A 27,042-nucleotide genomic window follows, 5' to 3' on the forward strand; every position below is an offset into this window, starting at 1 on the left:
TTCAGTCCATACCTGACTTTGTGGGTTTTCCCTAAAATGATTTTCTTGGTTTTTCATCCCACATCTTAAAGTGAAACTCCCTTATTTGTCTTCTCTCTACATATTATTGGCTAGTATAGTGATTACTGATAAGTTTACTTTTCTGAGAGTCATTGATGGCTTCAACAACCAGATTAAATGAAATGAAAGTGGAAAGAAACCTTTTGTGCTACCAGGGCTCAAATTTAGGCTTAAGCTCCACAAGACTGCAGGGCTTGTAGCTAAAATAATTGCTAGACCAGAATTTGTTTTGAAACTGTCCGATTTCTGCTAGACACAATAATCAAAATCAATTGTTTCACTTATTTCTCCAAAACTCAAGCATTGCAGGCAAAAATGTTTCAAGGGAGGTTTTCTATGTGACAATCTTTATACCACTTATGTGCAAATCTATGAACATCTAAATTTTCAATTTCAACAACATTCTGCACACCCCTGAATCTTTGAATCCCATGACAATGTTGGTCCTCCTGCTAACAGGTTTATTTAGCTTGACTGTGGTTGACATGGCCTAGACACATACCTGATCGAATTCCAGGGCTAAATTCATCAACCTTGGACAACAAAACCAAGGCCCAGTTTAATGGAAGCACCTGCTCAGCAGAAAATATTTTACTAAATATTTTGTGTACTATAATTTTGTGTGCCATAATTGTTCAAGGAACAAGTTTGAAACAAATACAACAGAGGCCTTAGGGAAAATAACAGTAATGCCCTCAAGCCCATGTCAATTCTAGCTATCCAGTATCCACAAAACATGTTCCTTCAGATTTCCGAGGGTTGGTGTCTGCTCTATGGTGTCTGTTTGCAAATGCCGTGGCCAGAGAAGGTACTCGCTAAACATGGATAGATTCTATGTCATGTGAACATACCATGACACCATTTATCTGTATTCTCAACAAGTAGACACTGCCCTGACCATAGTGAATGCCTTCACTAAGCAGTTGATAAGTACTCAAATAAGCAGTCATTAGAGCAAGCATTTATTGTAATATAATTGTTGTCATCATGTGTTACCGAGAGGGCTTTAATTAAAGGCTCTACCAGCCTTCAATTCCCTATAATCATTTTCTAAGCCTTCCCAGCTCTATATTTAAGCAGTTGGTAACCATGATATGCATGCTTGAAGTTGACTGTCTTCCATTGAAACTTTCACAGGTGACTTCATTAGTATCTTTCTTGACAATGTGGCAAGAAATCCGCATTACTTTGACAAAAAGCGTTGACCCTGCCTTCATGGTTCTACTTCTATGTCCCAAACTGACGAGAGTAATGATGGCTCAAGAAACTTTGATACAATTGGTTTTTAAATTAGCCTATTAATACCTCATATCCCAGACAAGTCTTTAGTACAGGCATGCTATTTGGTTCTTTGAAAAAGTAGGAACATTTTTATCAAGTACAAAAAAAACCATGGTGTAGGCTGTAATAGACTTTCCAGTCTATTTGATCACATTTGTCTGTTTTTTTCAAAGGCAAACAAATCAGACTAAAGTACGAAGAATATCATGCCTGATAAGTAGGCCTACATAGGAATGGTCTCCCGTCAAATTACTGACTAAAGTCAATGGTGCTTAGCTTGGCTGTTACATGGTTAGCTTTTCCATTTAGATAAATGTCTAGGAGGATTCAACGAAACACAAAAAACGAACACAAATATAGGCTCAATATAATACTTTGTTTATCTATCACACATTTCTTTAATACCATAAACCTGTTGCCTAAACACGCCCAATCCAACCTTTTCATTTATTCAAATTGGTTTAAAAATTGAAAAACTTAAAGAAAAACAACTAATTAACGATTCTAAATAAGGGCAAGACAATTAACAAAGAATTTAAGAATTCAAAACAAACTGGTTCACAATATCTTTATCAAAGAAAATTAACCACTAGAACAAAACAACTTGAAATATGAACTAGGTAGAAAAATTATAATATTGCTAATAGGAAGGTACTGGGCTGAACCACTTCGTTGAGCAACCAGACTATTGTCATAACTACATTGTGTCTGCCATTCCAATAAAAGGTTTATTCTTTCTATTTCAATTGAGATTTGTGCCAATAAATTCTCAAATTTGTAAAGATTGATCTAAAAAAAATAATAATAAAGTGACTTCAAATGTTGACTCCCTCTCCCCAAACCGCTCCTCCCCAGTGGGATCTAGCATGAACTCAAACTGCATTGCAGACACAGAAAGAGAAAAATTCTACTTTTCTATTTTATTTCAAATCTTTTTGTTGGTGAAACTGGGAGATCCTCAACAGTGGCTCACACTGTAAACCGTAGGCCTTGAGAGAAATCGATGGTGAGATAATCAATTTTAGGTCATGTCACATGAGGCAATTTTATACAGGCAACCAGTTCCTGGGCCCAATTTCATGGAGCTGCTTAAGCACAAAATTTTGCTTAAGCAAAAAATTCATTGCTTAGTAAAGTCAGATTAGCGGCCAAGACTCCACTCAATTGTTATGCTAAGTAAACAATAGTTAAATACTAGTCATAAGCAATGTATATGGCATGAAATTTTGGCCAGTAACATGTGTAAAATAAGTGAGCTATTTTCGTGCTTAAGCAAATTTTTTGCTTAAGCAGCTCTATGAAATTGGCCCCTGGTAATCTCCTACAAGAAAAGGCATTTACATTTGAATGTTTACATCATTTTGTATTCTTGGGGATCGTAAGACATTGTTTGAAAACTTACTCATGTGCTGCTACAGTCGTCATGTAGCATGCACTAAAGTTAGTTGCCTTAAAGTTGCCTGTATAAGTTGCCTCGTCTAAAAAGGCCCTTAGATATGGGAGGAAAAAACCTAGGTACAGATAACCCACGTAAATCCGGTAGGGGGAGTGAAACCCCAATCCAGATGCAATCTAAAGCTGGATCCAAATTTGTGGTGATGGCTGCAGCTGTTGCCAAGATGTGTATGGTTTCACAGAGCAGCCTATGCTTTAATGCATGATGATACGGTGACAAGCCACAGCCGCATCCATAACCGCTAATTCAGAAACGGTCTAAGACTGATTAAAAGGTTGCCTCTAGTATTTTCCTTGAAAGCTTTTTCTCTTGAAACACCTTGGAATATTTAACGCCGGGCAAGAAATCGTAGATCTCAAAATAAAGAATAAATTCATTGTCATTCAAATTACTGGTTTTTATCGAACACCTCATCAAAGAATACTTTCTAATGTAGGTTTTCTCAGTCAAATTCGGCAAATGAGCAGTCAAATTCATTTTCATGAGTTCGAATTAAAGCTGTTTTGCATCTCCAGTTGTAACTGCGTTTCAAAATCAGAGTTCAGCCATTCAATTTCGTTTTGAATCGAGTCAAATTCCTTTAGCACTTGGCTCAATTTAACGTATGTCATTCTTTTTCGTGACACACACGCCTCAAGAAGCGTCTGCAAATTTGAATGCTGCTTTGATGGATTGTTAAATTGAATGATCATTTTGTTAAATCGAATGAAGGAACATTACATTTGACTAATCATAAAACGAAATCGAATAACCCTTTTCAATAGCATTTGATTTCGTGCGAAGTAGAAAAGCTTGGTTGTTAAATTGGCTGCTCATTTGCTGAAATTGACCGAGAAAACCTATACATTCAAACAAGAAAAAAAAAACTCAGCTAACATAAACAAAAATATTGGAAAACTAAAAAGATGGAAAAAGACAACGCAAATCTCCAAAACACAGGCAGGCTCAGTGTAGCACACTCTTCAAACTTACTGGCAAAATTGCATTGAAATTATGTATGAAAATAGAAAGCTCAAACCCGACTCTACTGAGAAATTCAAAAGATTAATTTCTCTTTATTTGTTTTAAACTCTCCAGATTTTGTTTCAAGCGATAAATTTATAAAGACTCTTGATATTAAGGCAGTGCATTTAATAGACTTGTGTTTAATAGATCTGGTACCTCAGGGAGGCTTCTGTTGCCTTGGATTTGTTTTATGAGCCTCTTGTTCAATAACATGTTATTCTTATGTTTTTAAATGAGCGACTCCATTTATTGAAATTGAAAAAATATTTATTTGTGCCCATGAACAATTCAAATTTAGCAAAGAGTCAATATATTCAAATTAACATTTAACTCATTCCAACAGGTAATAAATTCATCTTCAAAACCTAAAAGAAACAATTAGAACTTTCCTCATTATTCATTTTTAAGTCCATGAAACTTTCAATGTCTTTTTCCAGAAACCCATACATCAAAATAGTAACAAAGACAGTTATTATTCAAATATATTTTATTTCCAAAATATGAAAAAAGTTCATTCTCTGTACTGCTTTAAACAACAATCTAGTAAAATACAATCGCATAGAAAAGATAAATTGAAAATAGAGCTAAAGGTAAATTTGGCATGAAAATTGTAGTTGAGTCCTTCCTTGCTACGATACACTTTCTAGTGTTCTGATTTGGGTCAGGTCATAGGTCAGGCGAGGTCAGTTGAGGTCATGAGAAGCAACACTCTGTTGTAAATACTCCGAATACAGTTTCTCCTAAAAGAGAGGAATGAACGGGAATTTTTGTTTAATTTTTTGAAAATAAAAAACAAATGTTGAAATCCTTTTAATAAATATTGCTGCATAAAAAGCATGTAAAACTTCATTGAAATATACTTAAGTATTACTACAAAAATGAAAAAAAAATAATGTAAAGTTTCAAATCATACTTAAAATTCTTTTTAATAAATATTGCTATATGAAATAATTTTTAAACTTCATTGAAAACTTAAGTAAACGGTTGAACATTATTTAATGTAAATAGCTAAACCTGTACAAAGTTCATAGAGAACACTGCCCTCTAGTGTTCTAAGCTAGAGAGCCTAAATATAACCTAAATATCCTTAAAAAAAATAATCAACTCTGCGGCTCGGCTCAACACACAAATTAATAAGACTGGTATGGTACATGTAGTTCTATTGATTAGCAATACTGGGTATGCAAGTCAAGACAACTTGATAATAATAATAATACGAAGCATTTATATTAGCGCTCTATGGAGAACAGAGCGCTTTACATGAGACTAGGACAAAAAGAAAAGGATGACAAAAAGAAAAGAATTTTAGGGTTGGTACACAATACAACTCTTGCTACCTCTTTCCCTACGGGTGGCCTCAATCCTCCAATATCCTCCACTCCTATGTCACTTCACATTAGTAATAGTTTATTTATTTCATAAATATTGATTAAAAAGACACTTTCATTAAAAATACTGAATTATGGTCTCTAAGGTACAAAACGGTAGTTTATACGATAAAAAATAGTATGCACATACCAAACAAAACTCAAAGATAAAAGGGCGATTAACCAAGAATGACACAACTACACAGATGAGGAAAATATCAACATGATTGGCCTTAGATGATATTTATATGCCTGAGCCAGTGATAAACAATTGTTATTTGGGCCTGCAGCCCTCAGACCTTCTGAATCCTTCATTTTGGCAAAGGGGGTACAGACGGATTTGGGAGGTTAAGGGTTAAGACAAGTAGTTTAGACAAACAAACGGTAAGAATGGGTAAAGTAGCACATGGAAATTAACAAATCTTGCAAATGAAAATCCATAATATAAGTGATCAATGTACATTACATTAATGAAAAAAAACCCAAGAAAAGTAGGCTGAATGTTAAGTTAGCATTCAAGTTCAGTACTTCACTTATCAGAAAAGAACAGAGAAACAAATACAAGTCAGCACAAAAATAGCATTAAATTCATTCGTGGAAATATATTTTCAAAAAACTGGTTTTGATTCTGAAGGAATTGAGGTCTGCTTGTGATATAATCTTATATGTGCAAGTATCCCAGTAAAAGCAGACAACAGAATTCTGGATTAGACCAATAGAGATCAACTGGGTATACTGGGTAATATCAGCCATTCTAGAGCTGCATACATAAGATGCATGGCTTCCTAACGGCTAGAGACTACAGCCAGAGCCGGCAGCCAGAGCCAACATTTGGAAATTGCTTTTCTTTTAAAGACCCCTTGCACAAAGCGGAACACCGGAGAATTCGCGTCTACCATTTCGTTTTTTTCTGGAGTCAACCCTACATGTACAGTTTCGACTCACAACAAATGAGAGTACGAGTCCGCTGGGCGTCGTACAAGGGGGTCTATTACAGTAATCATTCCCGATATTCACCTTGGTTGCTTTGACATGTTTCTGAACAAAGTCTTGCTCCTCCTTCAAAACTCGCTTCTGTTTACGATTCAAAGTGGACCTTAACCTAAAGGGAGAAAACAAAATGGTGGAGATACAATCTATTAAGGTTTGAAGAAACACCATGTAAATGATTAGGATTTGAAACTATGTTAAGTGGAGATCAATTTGTGCCCTATTTCATGGCTCTGCTTACCATCGAATTCTGCGCTTAGGATCACCATTATCTGCTTGCAGGGCAAGCGCTGAACTTCTGCGCTAGATGTGTAAGCATAGAATGCTTAGTAACAAGGAGTTCTCACGCACACCAACCAAAATGCCCTGCTAAGCGTGAAATACACCTGAAGTAAGCCAGTAAGCGCAGATTCTTTGCATATGGTAAGCAAGCCATGATATTGAGCCCTGGTGAGCTTTATGGGAAAAAAACATGTACATAAATTGTCTCTGTACTTTTTGGCAAGACTCTTATCTTGCTCATAGTTTTTATTTTGACGGACAGCAAGAAGCCTACCTGGTTGATAGTTTAGCGAGTAGTAGAAGCAGCAAAGAGACGACTATGAGTCCACCTAGAGCATACACATGATAATCCTTGGGTACAGACTCCCATAAAGATCCAACTGGTGTCTGGAGAAAACAGAAACAAGAAACTAATTTTACTTATTTGTTTGTATCTATTTCCTATATTTACCAAGGGGTGCGTTTTGGCGGCTGTAGCCGTAAATTGTTTTGGTCATTGGCCTGTGATTTACCAATGGCCAATTGAGCCTAAACAGTTATTGGCTACAATCGCCAAAATGCATCCCAGAGTAAGCCAAACCAGCCAAAAGACACTGCCGTCGATTTCACAAAGAGTAAGAACTCGTCTTATCTCCAGTTAGGACGAGTAACTCTTCCTAACTTAGGATTAATCTTAAGGTCTGCATGCTACAGTGCAGGGATGGGAGTCGTCCAAAGTCCTAAGATTAGTCTAAAGTTAGGAAGAGTTTTGTGAAATCGGCGGCTGGTCTCTATTTGAGCCCTTTTTTATTATTTCATACAATACAAACAATACAGAAATGTATAAGGTATTAAACAATAACAAAATTAAGATAATACTAGTGAATACCTGACTTGAAAAATTTATACATCTGGGCCCAGTTTCATAAAGCCTGTGAGCATAAAAAATTGCTAAGCACAACAAACTTTTGCTTAAAGCAGTTTCATAAAGCTGTTAAGCAGGATGGTGATATCAAGTGATGACTAACCAAATAAATCTTCAAGGTGTCCGCTCCGTCCTTTCCTAGCGTGGACACCAGGACGTCGTTGGACACGTTACTGGCTAGAAAGTTGACCAGCAGCGCCGCCGGCAGGAGAAGGCCTAGCAGGAAGAAGATGAACCCCTTGCCCCGAGCTCGTAAATTATAAGAGTTGGCCGCCCTGGAAGGTGGGGTAAATGAAAACAGTATTACGATGTGGGTATTGAGGCCATGAGAGGGCCAGCTTTCTTAGGAATCTCGTTTTACTTCACAGAATTCTACAACACAATATTTATTTTGCTGACTTAGAAATTATTTATTCAGCCAACGTTAAAAAGTTAAAAACCTAAACAAAAGAAATTGTAGTGCACCTCGAGCTCTCAAGAAATTACAATATAAAACACATAAAAACAGCATAATCATAAGAGCCCGAGAGAACGTCTCGCCATTGAACGGCGCCATATTGTATATTGAGTAATATATCTTGAATAACTTTATGAAACTTAGCCCTGGTTTGGCCAATGACCCTTCCCAAGTCAATGCTTTTAGCAGCAGGAAATTCCTGCGCTAATCATCAAAATCTTTGGTTACAAATGGAATAAAATAGTCTTTCAAAAACCCAACTCCACATATCTTAATAATCACAAAAAAGAGGAAAAAAAAACCACTTTGATTATCAGTAAGAATTGATAACAAATTTCCTTGGAAGAATAACAGCATGTTTCCTTTCCTCAATTTGTACGAATTGGGTCAACGTTTATCAACACTGGGATCACTGTGTTGTCAAACCGCCCTCAAATAATCAGCAACCATATCCCAACCATCAATGTGAAACGAATAAAGTTTGGAAATGCGATTCCGACCCAGAGGAAAAGTCTGTCAAGACTGGGGGAGGGGGGGGGGGGGGGGGGAGAGCCACTTCCAATGATATTATTTTATTTATACACCAACGTGTGTCAGTACTGCCCAACCCAAAGTACTGTGAAGAAAAAAAATCACAAGCATAGTACTCGCGTGGGATTCAAACCGATGACCTTTGCTATTGTAGAGCAGATGTCTTACCACTAGACCATCATGCTTGCCCGATAGCTGGAGAACCCAGAACACGAATCTTTGAGGAGTAGCGCCTAACCTCTGTGTTTTTGGTTCACATAGTTAGCACCCTTGTTAACAGGTTTCCTCACGAGACCTGCCAGCTACAGTTATTAAGTTCACTTATGAGGCATACTTGGCTTCATTAACAGAACTACATAATAATAATACTAGACGCAGCACTTTGTTAGGGTTAATAAATGTCTGTGGTTCACATCCTCACCTGTCTACTTCTAGTTTCTGGTCTATTAGGTCAGCTATATTCTCGCAGTCCTTCTCCAGTGCGTTCAGCGTGTTCTGTATAGTCTGGTTGATTGTCTTCTCAACTTGAACGCACACAGTCTCAATCTGGTTTACACACCGACTCTAAAATGAAAGTGCACAAAATAAAAAATACTCATTGTTATTCACACCAGCTCAGGGAAAAAACCCAGAAATACACACTGAGTATTAAAGCCTACTGAATATACACACAAACTCAAACAGCTCGATGTTGCATACACTCCGATTTTTCCTCCGTTTTGTACACTCAAGGAAAATAAGAATTGTAAACAACTGTTTTAACGCTACATGCAAAGAATGGACCTGAGACCACATAATGTGGGGACTTGTTACACTATGTGTATTTAAAGGCAGTGGACACTATTGGTAATTACTCAAAATAATTATCAGCATAAAACCTTACTCGGTAACGAGTAATGGGGAGAGGTTGATGGTATAAAACACTGTGAGAAACGGCTCCCTCTGAAGTGACGTAGTTTTCGAGAAAGAAGTAATTTTCCTTGTATTTGATTTCAAGACCTCAAGTTTAGAATTTGAGGTCTCGAAATCAAGCATCTGAAAGGACACAACTTCATGTGACAAGGGTGTTTTTTCTTTCATTATTATCTCACAACTTCGACAACCGATTGAGCTCAAATTTTCACAGGTTTGTTATTTTATGTATATATTGAGATATACCAAGTGAGAAGACTGGTCTTTGACAATTACCAATAGTGTCCACAGTGTCTTTAAGCAGAACTATATGTAAAGCTTAAACATTGATTCTGGACTACATAAGTGTACCCATTGTGATTATTACCTTGCTTGAACTTTGAGGAACGTAGATGGTTGGCATGTCAAATCCTGTTCGATTCAGACCTGGTCTCTTACACAACTCCTGAACGATCTGCATCAACACTCGCTGTTTAGAAAACAAACAAAATTGGATTAACCCTCAAAACTATTAAAGAGAGAGAGAGATGCTGTTGAAGGTCAATCATGATGCAAGTTTGTCATTTTTTTGTTCACCAAAACAATCGGTGAGTAGAACGATCTTTGGTCCTTAGAAAAAAATTGTAAGAAAATATGTCTCAAGTACAAAGGCTGACCTAAAGGTGTAGGCTCTAATAGACTTTTCAGGCCGCAAAACAACAACTTTTTCAGATTTGTCCAAGGGCAAAACAAAAATTAAAATTGGAAAACAGACTTAAGTAGGAAGAAGATCATGCATGTACAAAGTACATGTCCCTAGCCCACTGGGAGACTGTAGGATGCAGACACACTAGGTAATTTCCCCACGGTCATTCACTAGTCATTCTACGCATGTCCACAATTCTCAGCAACAATGGATTTACCTGGGCTTAATTTCATGAAGCCTGTAAGCACAGAAACTTGCTAAGCACAGAAAAGTATTGGTTACCAGCCAAAATTTACACTGTTGTGGCTGGTGCCCCACTCAATTTTTGCTTAGCAAAAAAAATTTCAAGCAGTATTTCCTGCTTACCAGCTTGATGAAATTGGCCCCTGGGCCTTATTGCAAACCTCAGCGTGGGCGCTGGCTCAAGCTTGGTCTCCGTTATCAATTTAAGAGCAGTTCACACATCAGACAACGCCGGTTTGGCTGGAGATTCTGTTCCCCAGATATTCTGTGTCCCCCCCCACCCAATCAGGCGAACTGTGTACAAACTACTTCTAATGGCGCCCTCTTTTGAATCATTCTCCTTTAACCCAAGTTAATTTCCCATGGGGGGGGGGGGGGCAGAATCTCCAGTGGACACTCTTCCCTAGGATAACGGAAACAGTCAAAAGTTTCAAGTCAAAAACAATCTTTGTAATTCTTGCTAGTTTAGTCTGGTTCCTTTACATAACTCGCTTTCAGCCAATCATACCTGTCTATCACTCTCATGCCCCGCCTCGTCCGCCTTACTGAGGTAGAACTTCATACGGTCAGCGTGCGTCTCGTTCAGTTTCTCCACTAGATTCAGAGTGCGTTTACACAGCGCCTGACCAATCGGATCGAAGAACACAAAGATAAGATCAGCCAGATTTCCTGTAAACATTCGGAGGAAAAAAGAAAGAAATCAGAACTGAAGGCAAGACTAACATTATGTGCAGACAACAGACACCATGCCTGGAGTTATCATGGTTTTGTTCCCATGGGCAATTTGATTTTCTCAGGAGAAGAAAACAGCTTTGCCATTAAAAGCAAGGTGATTATGTTATTTTCTCGAACAAAGAGTGAAAGTAAATTTGATTGTCTTTTAATTGTTCACACACTTTAACTCTGGAGAATTATATACTCAAATGGTAAGGGGTTCCATAATAAGTACAGCTGTCCACATAAAGTTTGCTTAAAGCCAGTGGACACTTTCGGTAAACAGTATTGTCCAAGGCCCACACTTCGTGTATCACAACTTAAATAAAATAACAAACCTGTGAAAATTTAGGCTCAATCGGTCATCGGAGTCGGGAGAAAATAATGGGAAAACCCACCCTTGTTTCCGCACGTTTCGCCGTGTCATGACATGTGTTTACTATGAATCCGTAATTCTCGCTAATGAGAATTGATAATTGTTTTAATGATTTCTCAAAAAGTTAAGCCTTTCATGGAATAATATTTCAAGAGGAGTCTTTCACCATTACCTTCTGTAAACCCTGTAAGTTAGTTGTAAATCTGTGAACTTTGTTTTCTTTTTTTTCTGTTCCGAAAGTGTATAATGGCTTTGAAGACAAAGTATACTTTTGGTAATTGTCAAAGACCCGTTTCCTTACTATTACCTAGAAGTGTTTGCTTTGAGATGCCCTGAAGCCTTTCTCAAACTTCAAATTTTGGGGTGAAAAATTTTCGCTTTCTCTAAAACTCTAATACTTCATTAACTTGCGGAGTAATAGCTACAGGTAAACCCTGCCTTTAAAGTTTCAAATATCATTACAAGTCACACTAAACAACAATCCAGTGACCTTAATTTTGGTTTTGAATTCCTCTTTCAAAAAAGAAAGTCTAGAGCATTTCGTTTCTCTCGCTCCCTCTCTCTCTAACCTTCTCTAAACCACTTGACATTCTTACCGAGCCAAACGATAGCCTTGTCCACATCGAATGGATACTTCATGTCGCCATCCACCAGACCGGGCGTGTCCACAAACGTGACCAGGCTGAAGCGTTTTTGCTTGGAGGTGCTGATCTCCGTCGTCAGGTATTCAACAACGCCTACAGACCGGGAGGGAAATATATCTCATGAGTTTCAAAGATAGGATGGAATCCTCAATCATCAAAAGAAGAGAAACAAAGAAACATTTTTTTTATCTTATGATATAAAGTGAACGTGTTTCTTTATTTTACAGATAAGATTTAAGGCTATGCATGGTAGTAAAATAGGAAGTAATTAAGGTTTACGGTGACACCATGTAAGAATTTTTTTTTTTTTTTCCGGGTAGTCTGTATGCGTCCAACTTTCTTCCCCTAATTGATTTGCCAGAATCTATTAAATATCAGTTCTTTTACTCTTGCTTTTTTCCTTCTTTATGTGAATTCTTTCACTTAGTTTATATGATTCATAACCATATTTTTTAAGTGAAAGGAAACCTTTGAAATTGTTTTGTATTAAGACCTCCTTCATCCTTCGAAATCCAACTTGGTGTTTGGTTTGATTCTGTTTGACTGAGGACTACACTACATGAAGTAAATTGATTTCCATACATGGGATCTTGAAGACAGCCACAATCATAGCCCAACAGTCTAGGAGTTGAGTTACATGTACAATACTGTTATTGGATTTTGTTAGAGTGAGGAAGGATCTTAAGAAATCATTCAAGGAAGCTGTTGCTAAAAGTATGCACTCTTTTGAGACATTATACATAAAACAAAAGAAACCTTATTACTCTCCAAAATGAAGAAATTACTTTGCTCGCACAAGTTTAAAAGCACCACAAGTATCAAAAAGTTACAAAAGGCAGATAAAAACAAAAGTGTAAAGCTTGTTTCATACTTCCTGCGAATGAGTATACAATGCAAAGTGAATTTTGGTGACGCAATAATGGGTTCAGGCTCCCTTTCCAATGGGAGACTTTTGGGACGCTTGGTGGCAGCAGACTTATTAGGTAAAATCCATTGTTCTCGGTAATGTGCGCATGCTCATAAATACGTAAACAATGGAAATTTACCTGGTTAGTCTGCTGCCACCTAACGTCCCAAAGTCTCCCATTGTGGCACATGGAAATTTGCTTTGCAGGAAGTATGAATTGGGATTAAGTCGCCAACAGTTAGGATCTTTTGGTTTAATGATTTCTCAGCTAGCGTATTCTGCTGTCTAAGTCTTGAACCTAGAGCTGGGACGGAGCAGAGAGCAGAATAGCAACACTGTGTTTATTTCACCACTACATCATGCTGCATTGGAATGAGTTTAATAACCAGAATGCAGCAAGACATAGCAGCGGAACACACGCAGTAATCTCAGAAGTCACTTCTTTCCTGTCCTTCGATCACAAATCGAATTGGACCTCCAAAGGGTGCTGCTGGCCTGACGACCCTTCATGTCATTTACTGGTTCTCCTATACTGGTTCTCCTCAGACCTGCCAGTCTAGATGATCTAAGATGGTGACCACACTAACGAACAATATTTCAAACTCAAGTTCCTATCGGCAGCTCCTTAAAAGACTCACAGGGCAACATGCCAAAACAGCCAATTCATAGTTGCAGTCATAGTCGCCACAAATGGTCCCGGTTGAAAAATTTGTCTACCTACTTATGCAAATCGTCCAAGTGAATCTCCATTAACAACCCCAAGTTTCACTTCACTAACATCGCCACCAAGCATTGACAAGTTGAACACATCCATCGATTTTCAGTTCCCTCGGTCGTCGTTCAAAAAAACTCAATCCAGCGGATGCATCCAACGACATGAGAAAACCATCTCGCCAGGTCACTACACTCTCATGAGTTACCCCCAATATCATCAACGCAGACAGCAACCAAAAAAAGACGATCACCAATTTTCAGTCAAGACATACGTCAATCTTCATTAACATTTACAAATCCAAAGTACCGCCTACGCCTACACATACACACACGTCCGTCCGTTGACGCAACCTCTAGAAGACTGTCTAACAACCCCGCTACACTTCACCGGGCAGCTGATGATTTGTTTTCCACGATGGGTCACATCAGCTTACCAGTGAAATGTGGCAGAATGGTAGAGAGATAGAGAGAGGGAGGCAATGCCAGGAATATATCTTGGCTCGCCCCTAACACTAGTCCTTGTACATTGTCTAGTAAAAACTACTGCAGGCTGGTAAACACCACCTCTTAACTTGCCCTTTGGGCTACTAAAAAACTGTGCAACCTACTTTTTTACAATGCTCTTATTTCTTCCATTCAGATGTGAATAATAAAATTTTTTATATGTGTTAATAAACCTTATGCATTGACGTCATCCAGCCGCCATCTTTGAGGTCAAACGGTGACGAAACAATCGAAACGCACATAGATTGGCCAATGAACAACCTCCTTTTGACCTCAATGCAGGGGCGCCGTATTGAAATGACGTCATGTGCATAAGGTCTATTTATCTGTGAGTGTAACTTTATATGCCTATTTTTATTATGCTGGTTGTGACTGCTACCATTAATGCCTTTATTATGACAATACTTGTTTAAAATCAGGGCTACTGAAACTTCCTGAGGGGCAAGTTAAACCCAGAGTATTATCAGCCCGGTTGGCTACTTAACAAAAAGCTTAAGAGCAAGGCCTGTAGTGCATACCAATGGCAACAACATTAATGTTGCTCTTGCTGACTTCCCCTTTTTCAAAAATCTGCCATTTACGATCCCCCTACAAAAACATATGTGTGTCTTCTCTCAATCGAGAGAGACGTTGGTGGATTTTAATTTGAGCGTCTTTATGCGGGGCTGTATGCGATAATTTCAGGGTGTTAAATACCGACTGCTGTAACATCTTCCCTTAACACCTTGTGTGACGTCCACACTCCCAAGAGCCCAAGGGACAATCTTACATAAATTTCATCCCATTGCATATTTTAAAGGGATGGTAGAATAGCTAGTTGTAGATGCACCATCAGGGCCTAATTTCATAGAGCTGCTTAGCACAAAAATTTGCTCAGCATGAAATTTCTTTCTTGATAAAAACAGGATTACCAACCAAATTTTCATTTGTTACGCATTGCTTGTTACTGGCATTCAGCTTTTCTTTGCATATCCTGGAAATCATGTGAAAATTTTCTTGGTAATCCTGTTTTTATCAAGGCAAACATTTCATGCTAAGCAAATTTTTGTGCTTAGAAGCTTTATGAAGTTGGGCCCTGACAACTAGTACAAACCCTTTTTAAAACGTTCGTTTCAGCTTTATGGAGGTAGATGTTCATTCCAGATACTTGACAAAGTGTTGCTTACATTTTCCCAAATCACAGTGCTATACTTCCTCTTTAAATTTTTAAACAAACTCATTAACATATACATGCAAAGCGTTAACAAGGCGGGAGCCTACATTTCTCATGGATATATGTATTAAACTTTGAATCCCTCCTTCCTCTGCACATTGAAGTATCATAGGTGAGCAATCTCAAACTCTGTTCTGTTTTAAATTTCCAGACCTTTCCCCCCAAATCCTTTCTAAAAAAAGAATCTTCAAAGTCGTAGGGCAGCCATCTTAGATCCCCTAGAGTACAAGACACTGTACTGTAGCTTTGACGTCACAACGGCCAGATTGAAATCCACACTAAATCAAGCTCTGATGCCATCATTTCAATCTCCTTTCAGGAACAAAAAAACAACCTCAAATCCCTTCACAATCCTATCAACATAATTGCAATATCATCAGTTCTTGTTCTCGCCTCTCTACTAAGCTCTTGCTTCTCATACAAGCTGCCCTATGTGTGTAAGTGTATTGTGATATGTGTGGGTTTTTGATTGAAAAGCATTTCTAACTCATCGATACGCAGTGGGGAGCCTGAATATTGGATTACAATGTTAACTGTGAAACTCATTGGAGATGGTGTTCAGTTTGGAATGGTTACTTGAGCGATCAGATTTCTGGGCATCACGATGAGAATCAATGCACAGCTTGAGTTTTTTTTAGCCCGATAGCCACCTTTTTTTCTTTCTTTTTCCCTATCCACACTCCTTTGATTTTACATTTCATCGAGGGCTGATAAGGAGCCCCGGTGACTGGATACAAACCCACTCTCAGGTTGATGATCTTGTGTGCAATTTTTTTTTACGCAATGGGGACTTTTAATATGGATGTTAAATGATACCATTTAAAAACAAAACAAAATTTGGCATATATTTAGCACGGACAACGCACAAATTACATACAACATAAATACATCGTTAAAATAGAATAGATGTGATGATGGATCAGAAGAAAACTATAGTTGAGGAATATTTTGAACGGTATGTTATTACTCTGTTTAAACCAGCCCAAATCAAATAAGTGCCTTCTTTAAAAAAAAAAAAAAAATCAACAGGAAAGTAACGTGAATGATTTATTTCTGATTTCTGCCTTACCTTCAAGTTTGGCAAGCTCCTTGAAGTGTGGATACAAGTGAAGTGTTGCATTGCCCTGGAAAGAATAAAATAAAAAGAAAGACGAAAACTTAAAATCGATATTCAAAATCCACGACAGGATTAGTCCTAAAATGATGTAATATTAGGCGAAATGGCATCTACAGCTACGGCTACTGCTACGGTGTGTTGCTAAGGATCTCCTGTACTTCAATGCATGTTGACGTGGAAATCTAGCCGTAGCCGTAGCTTTAGCCGCCAATCGGACACAGCCTTATCTATCTTTAGTTGTGCCATGGTTCAAATTTCATGTGCAGCAATGGTGGCATTTGCAAGGGGGTCTGTAATGTAATACTTCTCACTGTGTGCAAATGCCATCTCATACAACCACATACCACAAACATAACAAGTTTCAGGAAAGAATGTTATGCAGCCCCCCTCTCACTTCCCCGAACAAAAACTTGCCAGAAAGGAAGCTTTCTGGCCAACAGAAACAACGCTTTCTGGTCGAGTAATCCTACATCTTACGTGAATCAAAGACAAAAATAACATTCGATATTTTGACAACGCTTTTAAAAGACTTGTTCAGTGTTTCTGGTGTCAGTCAAAAACTGCTTTGCATTTATGTCCAAGCAGACATAATCCTTTCCCAACCAAAACACGCTAAATTATTGAAAGATCAGTAAATGACATTTATACAAGTGTCACCATAGCGATGAGAACTCCCTGCGTAGCTTACAGTGATGTCATCACCCACCCCCCCCCCAACCCCGAGTGTGTGTCACTATTCAATGTGTCAATTAGTAGTGTACAAACAAACACAAAGTACACGTAGTACGCTTAGCGTCAAACACTCTGAAAGTAACAATTAGGCCTACATATGCAGACAGTTTCGATACAATGTTTTAATGTGCCTAGTCAAGGGTTGCCAAGCACATCAACACGTTTTCACAATTTGATGCACGTATAACAAGTTCGGGTAAGCGAATAGACTTGACTACAACGACTAGACTAACCAGAAACCATCAACTATGGTCAATTCGAGAGCTACATGTACATGTACATCATGGCTCTGGTCATGTATAGTCGCTCAAATTAACCTTGCTCGGAAGTATGCAGTCCTGCCTGGTTCAAATTTTCATGAAGCAAACGGGAAAAGCACCAATGTTTCTGGGGAAGAGAAAGTCATTTCAACTCTCCAGGTTCAAATTAACAAGTTCAGAGTTAACCCTTAACTTTTTTACCGACTAACTTGGCGTGCTTTTCAAACTAGCAGTTGGCCAGCACACCACTGTTAAAGAAGATCACTGTAGTAAGCAGTTTAAACTACCTGTTAAAATGTCCACACATTTTGTATTTACATTTTAGTCAAAACACGCCAGCAGAAAAGGAAACAGGTTTCAGTTTCAGCAGGTATTTTATACACGCTTGATATACTTTGATTGCGGAAAATAAGGGGGCGGGGGTGAAGGTAAGGGTAAGGGTTTGGGTTGGGTTAGGAATGGGGGGGGGGGAGGTAGATGGAGTCTGTCTCCCTGTCTGTCTCTTTCATTCCCTGTTTACCAAGTGTTGTTTTGCAATCACCAGACTTGTTGATCCTCGGTCTAGACATCAAATGTACATTTCATGACCAAACACATTTTGTTTTGTTTTTTTGCATTGAACTGCCAGCAGAATAGTTTACCCAAATCCCCGCATGACACCAGCTGTCCATTATAAACTATAAAGAAAAAAACATCTGGGGAAACTACGTCATGTATGTATGTGTAACAAAGACTAGGAAAGTTGGCTGGAAGAAAACAGTCTGTACACATGGTACAACTGTACCTCTTTAACCCTTCAAACTGAACCACAAGCTGAAGAATAAAAACCCTGTCTTTTAACTCCACCATCTCTTAACTACTGGATACCGAAGCGTAGAGCCAGGTTGGGTGTGGGTCATGCCAGAACCCCCCTTCACCTAAGCTTGGGCGATATCGATTTATTTTATTCACGATATATCGCCGACAATATATCGCGATATTCGATATAATCGGGATTAATTACAAACTCTCATTGAAAGTTGTAGAAGAGACAGTCATAGCATAAGAGAGGTGTTCTAATGACCTATTCTTCTGGTTTTGCTCCAAACCTATGGGGTGAAAGATGTCTCAGCTAGGAAATACATCGCGATAATGCGATACTTAATCGATATTGCGATATATCGATATTGCGATTAAAACCAAATCGATCCGATATCAAAATCGTTTCCAAATTAGTATCGCCATGTTCCATAATATCGTGATATCGCCCAAGCTTACCTTCACCCCCCCCCCTCCTCCCCCATTGAGCTCACACTGGCAAACTCTCTTCCTACTCCACAGAAAGAGAGCCCTTAAAACTACTTCCCTGCCGCAGTCCCGTAATATACCTTAGGTAAATAATCCAGCCCTACCTTTTATGTTAATCATGATCCACTGCCGCCCTTACTATTAATGTCAACTGGGGAATTGCTAGCCAAATGAACGGGAATTCCATAAATGTATACTGATTCTACATAGTGGGGGTGATATATTTTGTTTTAACCCCCCGAGGGGATGAGAAATGGTGGAGGAACGACAAAGCACTGGGGCCATGTATAAGATTGGGTTGTGTTTCTTATAACATTCAACACCAAAAAGAAACATTAACGGGTAGAAACTGGTAGGGTTCAGTAGCATAAGCAAACAGGCAAACGATTGTGAATGGATTCGTGTTCAAAATAAATTCATCTCAGTACAGCGACTACGCTTCACTATTCAAAAAAGATTTGGAACCTGTATAAGATTGGGTTGTGTTTCTTATAACATTCAACACCAAAAAGAAACATTAACGGGTAGAAACTGGTAGGGTTCAGTAGCATAAGCAAACAGGCAAACGATTGTGAATGGATTCGTGCTCAAAATAAATTCATCTCAGTACAGCGACTACGCTTCACTATTCAAAAAAGATTTGGAACCTTGGAGAAAAATTGCCATTTGAAGTGAAAACACATCCAACTTTTAAACCAAGTAAAACCACAGCCTCCTAACGTGAACTCAGTGAACTCCCGATTGCCGGTAGTTAACCCAAATTCTTCTAAGCAGGGAATGTTACCTGAACACTCAAGATTTCCCAGAAAAAATGCTGCCAAAAACAGCCTAAAAACAAAGTCAAATTCAGAGACGTGACTGAGGGAATAACCTTCCACACCTACCCCAACAAAATAACAATGTCCCTAGAGAGTGCTGGCACACAACAAGAAAATACCCCCCCCCCCCCTCCGACATCCCATAGTTCACAAGGGAATTTCATCAAACCACAACCAAACACCTTCTCTGAACTGTTAATACCCACCTCCCTTCACAATGACTAAAAAGGAATAAAACCGAGTGGATTCTATGAAACCAAAATACTCATGAAATGATCGGCCTTTCCTGATCGTTCATTTCAAACCCCCCTCCTCCCCCACCTCTTTCCTGATCACAATGTGAATAAAAATCCTCCTGAATCTCAGAAAGTTTTCCTTACAAAATCCTTCAAACACCACGAATTGCGAACCTCACTACCACTGCTACCGCCAATACAGCAAAACAACCCCTCCCGAAATCAGGGGGAATTCCACCACCAGACCGCAAGCCCCAGGATAAACTTCTGAACTGTGACTCTCTGAGATCAAAAGACGTCTGGGCTGCGGTCTAACCACAGGGCTCAGTGGCTGACAGCATGGCGACCCCGGACCGCCTAGGGCTCCGCCAGAACATAGAAACTTCACATGAATGATCAGTGTGTGTCACCCCACATCGCTAGACGCAGGTCTCACATTATGTAGCATGTTTAATGTTAGTTACTGGCTGGTCATCAACCTCCAGAATGTGTGGGTCTAATAGACACCGAGGTTCAATTTATTTTTAAGTATTCGCTGATCTCGCTTCGCAACAAATTTGATGGTGTGTTTTGCTGGAATCATAACTCGGGAACAACATTCAAGTTGAATCAATTTCATTTCTGCCCCGGGGTCAATTCAATATATGATGTTTTAAAAATATATATTTAGTGGTGTAGGCAGGTCCACACATGCTTGGAACCAGACGCAGAAAAACATTAACTTGCAAACTATACAACCCAGCTGAAATGAATCGACTTCACTGCCTGTCCTAAAATTGCTACATTTTCTCTCCCAAAAAGACCTGCAATCCTGTTGAGGCCAAGTCCTCTCTTAAGTCTTTGCCTTGGTGCCTTTTAAAAGTTTCCCATAGACTTCCAAGATTTTCCAGTGGAAGTGCCCTTTGCAAAATGAAAATGGCCTTGCTAGATAATATTCCATGCCTGTGAAATGTCCTCAGAATTTTAAGTACAGAAAATAGCACCAACCATCCTGATTTAAGCCTAAAATAAAATGTAGGTCCAAACAAACTAAATGGCAAAATATTCCAATAACAAGAAGCCATGATTGTCTCAAAGTTATTAATAGATGTTGTTGTGTTAACACTACCTAGAAATGTAATGAAAAGCTGTTTGCACGTTTGCCAGACGGGTGGACACATACAAAAATGCTACGAATACCCCGATGTCATTACAACGCAGGATATAACGGCGCCCTCGTCTCACGCTACCAAGGTTGTTAAACTCCACACAGGGGTTAGTGACCTTTAGAATGATGTACGAACACAGTGTCCAATCATTATACCTGCACAACATCAAGCGCTGTTATTAGCGGTGCGAGTACATGAAACACACATCACACTGCAGTTTCTTTTCTTTTTTCCGCCTTTTCTTTTCTTACATGTACTAAGCTCGATGAAAACCACACAACAGATTCCGTTACGTTTCGCTAAGCAGCTATTATCGGCTCAATACTGCTTACATTGATCTCAAAACCGAATGTCAATATAAACACAATGGTTCGGTTTTTTTCTTGTTCATTCTTCTTCTCTCTACTAAGTTTGGTTGATCTTTTCATTTTTTTTTTCTTTCCCATTTCTTTTAATTGGTTGACAGTTTTGGTGTGTAGGCCTACATGCCGCTTCTTTGAGGTGCTAATTTCAATGGCATGATGGGGTATACTTGCTAAACCATTACACTAGCCCAGAGGGTGGGTCCAGAACTGGCTAGGGGGGAACTGTGGCGCATTTCACTGAGGTCAAAAACACTCGGTCATCATTGCTGCGGTACTTATGAGTAATATTGTCAACTATTTCAGCGCATGGTATGGTATCTAGTGGATCACTCGGTTCAAGACAACATTGAACTGGACATCAGAGAGTCGCGAAGTCGGCCAAAATAAAAAGGTTAAGTGGAATTTATCACGGGTAATTAGTGACAAACTTTTTTTCACAGAGCTGCCCCCTCTGAGTGTTTTTTTTTTACATCCCTCAAACCAAGACAAAAACAAAGTTCTTCGTTTGGACTTTTTCGTTGACAAAAATTGTTCTTGATTTAATTTGTAGTTTCATCATCCAATGTTGACCCACAGATTTTGGAACGCTGCCAAAAAGGTCACATATGAAACACCAAAAACGTCCACTTAACCCTAACACAAATGGGTTGGCGGCGTGATTGATGTGTCGGAAGTTACGAGTTGACATCACAACGATAACCCTTTTATATATGGCAATTTCAAGAGGTTGCAGCACAAATAAAAACAAATTCAAAGTCCGCACTGAAAAAGTAGGACCAAACTTAGATTTTTTTGTTTACAAACTTGTTTCACCAACACCTAATGAAAAGAAGCATTTGAAAAGTTCATGACCCTTGAAACTTTTTCTAAAATATTTCTGGCGCGCTCGTATTAAAAAGAACCATCGTACGATGCTCATGAAATAGTTTCTTAGGCACAAATTAACTTGCCTCTATCGAAGAACAAACTTGTTTGTTTTAGAAACATGTCTTACCCCACACCCGTACAATTATCCCATACAATAAAAACTTAAATGAGAAAAGGAAACCCTCAAAAGTTTCATGACCCTTGATTTTTTTGATTTTTTTACAAACCTTGGTCATGAAATAGTTTTTTAATGCAAAACTTAACTTGCTCTATCGAAGAACAAACTCATTTTTTAATTTTTTTATTTACAAACTAGTTTAACCCCAACCTGTTCGATCATGATTCAGTATAATTACAGCTGAAAGGAGAAAAGGAAACCCTCAAAAGTTTCATGACCCTTGATTTTTTTTTTACAAATCTTTTCTGGCACCCAAGAATCAAAAGAACTATCATACGATGCTCATGAAATAGTTTCTAAACACACAAATAACTCTGCTCTACCCAAGCGTCTCCGACACAAAGAAATTATTGCGTCAAGTCATCATATCAGGCAACAGGCCACTATCAACTATCCTGTGGTCACCCCATAGTCAGGCCACGCAGATTAAAACACACCGACCTCCTTCCTGGAACAATACCTATACCACAAAAATGGTTAAGGCATTTTTACTGGTTACCATTTCTGACTTTATAAAATGAAGGTTTTCCACTAACCAAAATTGGGCACTTTAATATATATAAAAAAAGAGCGGGGGGGGGGGGGGGGGGGGCACAGTTTTGTTCAGAGGTCTTTCCGAAACAAACTATTTATGCTTCCGTTATTAAAAGTTATTAAACTGGTGAGTAAGAGTTTCCTGTTTAACATGAAAATTGTTTCTACAAGTTTACTATATCAGAGAAGAAAAAAAAACTTGGTTCACACAGCTTTATTTATGGGGGATTTAAACTTTTGACTCATAACTCCAAAGCGTGGGAGTTTTTTAAAGGGAATAAACATGCCCCGTGGCTGTCCTTTGAATACAAATTATGCCTTTCCACAGCGCTCTAAAAGAAAACACAAAAATGTTCTTTAGTTTTGTCCAGGCTAAACTGTATTTCATTTCATTCACCATGAATACTAGTAGAGTACCTGAAACTGTACGCGCAATAAGCGTAAACTTTTGGTTGGCAGAAAAACACATAAATCCTCCTATAACTGCAAACGCTAACTTTAAGTTCCACTTAAAATTACACTATTGGCAATTACTTGAAGAAGTTGTTGGCATTAACCTTACTTGGTAATGAGCGATGGAGAGCTGTTGGTAGTAGTAGTATAAAACATTGTGAAAAATGGCTCCCTCTGAAATAAGATAATTTCTCACTCAAATATTAAAATACTTCAGGCCTTTTATCCGGCATCTGAAAGCAAACAAATTTCTGCAACAAGGATGTTTTTTCTTTCATTATTCTCTTGCAACTTCGATGACTAATGTTGGGAATGGGATACACTAAGTGAGAATACTGATCTTTGACAATTACCAAACGTGTCCAGTGCCTTTAACGCCATTATAAAAATGCTTGTATAAGTCGCTGCATACCAGCTCTTTTCTCCTCCTAGGGCGAAGGGCAAAACTTCCCACAATGGGTCTCCCGTGTTTGATTGACGGCAATTGAGACGATGATTTCATGCTTGAGGTACCTCAGGTAAGAATGGTTGCCCTTTTATTAATGTTTCTTCATAAAAAAATGTACTGGCAACAATGTGTTGTATCCCAAAGTGTGTACATTCACTGCTGTCATTATTACCATTTCAAAATTTTTGTTTTTTTTCTCTACTGAGAATGAGCATTCCTTTTGACAACAATTCTGAATCCAGTAAAATTTATTCCCACCTTCTATCTCACAACACTGCTAAAGACATAATAAGATAGAGAGCTGCCAACATTTGCATCTTGTAACCAGGGAAAATTTGAAGACAAAGTTTCCATAATCTGGGAGATTTTCAAATTTTTTCATCAGGCAACTTTCGGCAGAATCAGTGAGAGAGTTGTTAATTTGGTTTTACCCATGCACTGTAAACTCTGTACCCTTTGAGTTTGGTTGGGAAAAAATCCACAGGCAAATTACTCGGGTTGGATTCAAACCCACAACCCTTTGCGTTGCTAGAGCAGATGTCTTACCACTAGACCATCGACCAAGCCCGGTGGCTAGAGGCAGTCCAAATCCTATGTGTTAGCAGCGATTGAACTGGATTGAACTGGGTTGAACTGGATTGAACTGGATTGAACTGAATTGAACTGGATTGAACTGGATTATCAAGAATAACCTGCACATATTTCCCAGGTGTTTCACCAGCTGCATATACACCTCCTCACCTGTAGCCCTTATCCTCATCCCGCCACTTTGGGAAAAAACACACATTTATTCACCCCTCCCCCCATCACCTCTGCTGACCCCCAAAAATCAAGCCCCTGCATTTCAGTCCAACATCCACATGAATAAGAGAGCAGCACGCTGATGCCTCGAGTCACCAATCCATTATTCATGAGAGACGTTATGAAAAATTAACCCGCTGTGTACCATTAATGGGAGACGGATGAGGATCATGTCTGTTGAATTTACACGTGAATGAAAAACTTTCATCAGCAAGGCAAGAGCAGGACTGTGTAGGGGTAGGGGGGAAGTATTATGAATCACAACTTCATTAAGATGAATTTAAATGTTAATGTGTTTAACACCTTTTGGCTTGAGACCTGCAGGCAGAGCCAAATTGCGAATGACATGTTTACTTTGCTTAACATGAAGAGCTTCATGAAATAACGTACTACATGTACATGTAAGCAGTTCTGCACTAATAGCCTTACTGAATTTCTACTTCTTGACCTGAAGATCTTGATGGAATCACGGTGCCCCGCCTCGTACGGCATTTCTGTATAAACAGCCATTCATAAATACCTCAGACAGTTTCACTATTCCTGTAAGTGGAGAGCGCGTCACTTGGGGTGTTTAAACCTTGGATAATGACCAGTGTTTATAACTGGTTGTGAGTGGATACTCCGCGCTTGTCTCGGTGCCCTCGGCATGGGCCTTTATCACTCAGCATTGACCCTGCCTGATTTAAACAGCTGTGAAAGAACTCGGCACTACCCTTTCATTCCCTTATTTCTAAGTTGTCATCAACATCAAAGTAACTCAACTACCAAGCTCTATATTCAGACACCACTTGGTTCCGATAACCCTGTTCCAAAATCCCTCCATGATTTACATTAAATGCTAGGCCATAGGGATAGGAATAGGAAAATACACTTGGGACATTGGAACAAATGGGCGTCGGAACATATGGGTGTTGGAACATAGGTTCAGCAGCAGAACCAGACACGGACAAACTCACACTTCATAGGATGTTAAAACATCAAAACAAGAAGCTAGGGTTGAGAGTTTAGGGTTATGAATTGGCAAAGACACTTGGGGTTGTGGGAACATATGGATGTCGGAACACAGGTTGTGCAACCTACAAACCTCACTAGACCCCGTAGCGCCACATAATGCAAAACCTTCATTGAGCAGCAGTACACTAACAAAATCCCGTTCTGTTGGATTTTAATTGATTCAGACAAGAAGTTGTAAAATACACTTTGGGTTGTCGGAACATATGGGTGTCGGAACATAGGTTGTGTAACCTATAAACCTCACTAGACCACGAATGACATGGTGTAGCGCCACATCACGCAACACCTTCACATTTGAGCAGCAGTATACAAGACATGGTCAAAATCCCGTTCTGTTTGATTTTGATAGATTCAGACAAGAAGTTTGGTTTAGGATTAGGAATTTACACCCAACCTCACTTAGACTCCAAATGACAAGGTGTGGCACCGCGTCATGCAACACCTTCATTTGAGCAGCAGTACCAGACACTCAAAGAATTCCCTTTCTGTTGAATTTTAATTGATTCAGACAAGAAGTTGTAACTCACCCAGAATGTTGATCCCTTCGTGAAGCCCTAACACCTACTCTGCCCTTCTGTACACGCTCCAAGGAAGCCATTGCAAACTACATAAACTCAAGTTGAAATTCCAAGCAACAAAACCTCAGAAAACCAAATTTTATTCATATTTCTCCATCAGAGGGGCAATTTATCAAATTAAAACTCATAAAAAAAAAGCCACAGAATTTTTTTTAGGGCGGAGGCTCAGCCAGCCAGAAAAAAAAGGTTCACAGTTCCTGTTTCATATCCAGAGACGAGAGCGCTTAGTCTGTACTGAAAAAAAAAAAAAACGTTGGATAGGCGCGCAACGCAACAACTGACCACTCCAGCAGAGAGAACAATACTGACCACAGTCCTCCGGCCAGGCCACCCCCATCCTTGGGAGTGGACTAACCCAAATTTCCAGACATCCTTGGGCCCCCTGATTGTCCAGTCAATCAATAAACAAGTCTCAAATAGCCAGGGACCCAAGGCTAGCGATCTTTAGTACCCTAGTACAGTATAATAGGGGCTTTGCAAGCTTCAGCCATGAGTGCATTATAAGATCTAAACTGGACAACCAAGGCCAAAAATTGTATGAACAAAAAAACAATTGCATTATTTAAGTTCAGATTGTGGGTGTGGAGGCTTCGGACAAAAGAGAAACAATGATTTTGATTGAGCAAAGGGAGTCTTTAGACTGAGTTATTAATGCACATATTTCAAAAAAGGCCTATACATCGAAGCAATTTTTATCAGGAAAACAATTGCTCTGAGTATACTAACAACGACCATACAAGTTTGTGTTGGGTTTTTTTTCTGTTTTTATTTTCCCCTATTTTTTCCTCATATATTTTGAAGCTTATTTCAAATGCACCAGTCAAAATTAACAATATCGATTCAGAATTCGGTTGGTCTTCATGAATCAGTTCTGAATTGGTTGAGACTTCAACAAAGTTTCCCAGCTTAAAAAAAATATACAGCAGCCAGCCTAGTTCCCACAGTCCACAAAACTGAGATA

General features: G+C 38.9%; 1 protein-coding gene across 2 annotated transcripts in view; it reads right to left on the reverse strand.

Moving 5' to 3' along the window:
- Positions 1–1,712: 1,712 nt before the first annotated feature.
- The window catches only part of LOC139938032 (uncharacterized), a 95,360-nt gene continuing 70,030 nt past the window's right edge, over positions 1,713–27,042 (reverse strand). For both annotated transcript variants that reach the window (XM_071933387.1, XM_071933388.1), the window contains exons 4-12: positions 16,315–16,369; positions 11,860–12,000; positions 10,682–10,842; positions 9,613–9,714; positions 8,755–8,897; positions 7,449–7,620; positions 6,716–6,828; positions 6,187–6,271; positions 1,713–4,542 (exon numbers count right to left, since the gene is read on the reverse strand). In XM_071933387.1, coding sequence (XP_071789488.1) covers positions 4,486–4,542; positions 6,187–6,271; positions 6,716–6,828; positions 7,449–7,620; positions 8,755–8,897; positions 9,613–9,714; positions 10,682–10,842; positions 11,860–12,000; positions 16,315–16,369 — 1,029 coding nt within the window. In that variant the 3' untranslated portion in view covers positions 1,713–4,485. The remainder of the gene's footprint in view (positions 4,543–6,186; positions 6,272–6,715; positions 6,829–7,448; positions 7,621–8,754; positions 8,898–9,612; positions 9,715–10,681; positions 10,843–11,859; positions 12,001–16,314; positions 16,370–27,042) is intronic.

This window comes from Asterias amurensis, chromosome 6 (genome assembly GCF_032118995.1).
Source record: "Asterias amurensis chromosome 6, ASM3211899v1".
NCBI classification, from domain to species: domain Eukaryota; kingdom Metazoa; phylum Echinodermata; class Asteroidea; order Forcipulatida; family Asteriidae; genus Asterias; species Asterias amurensis.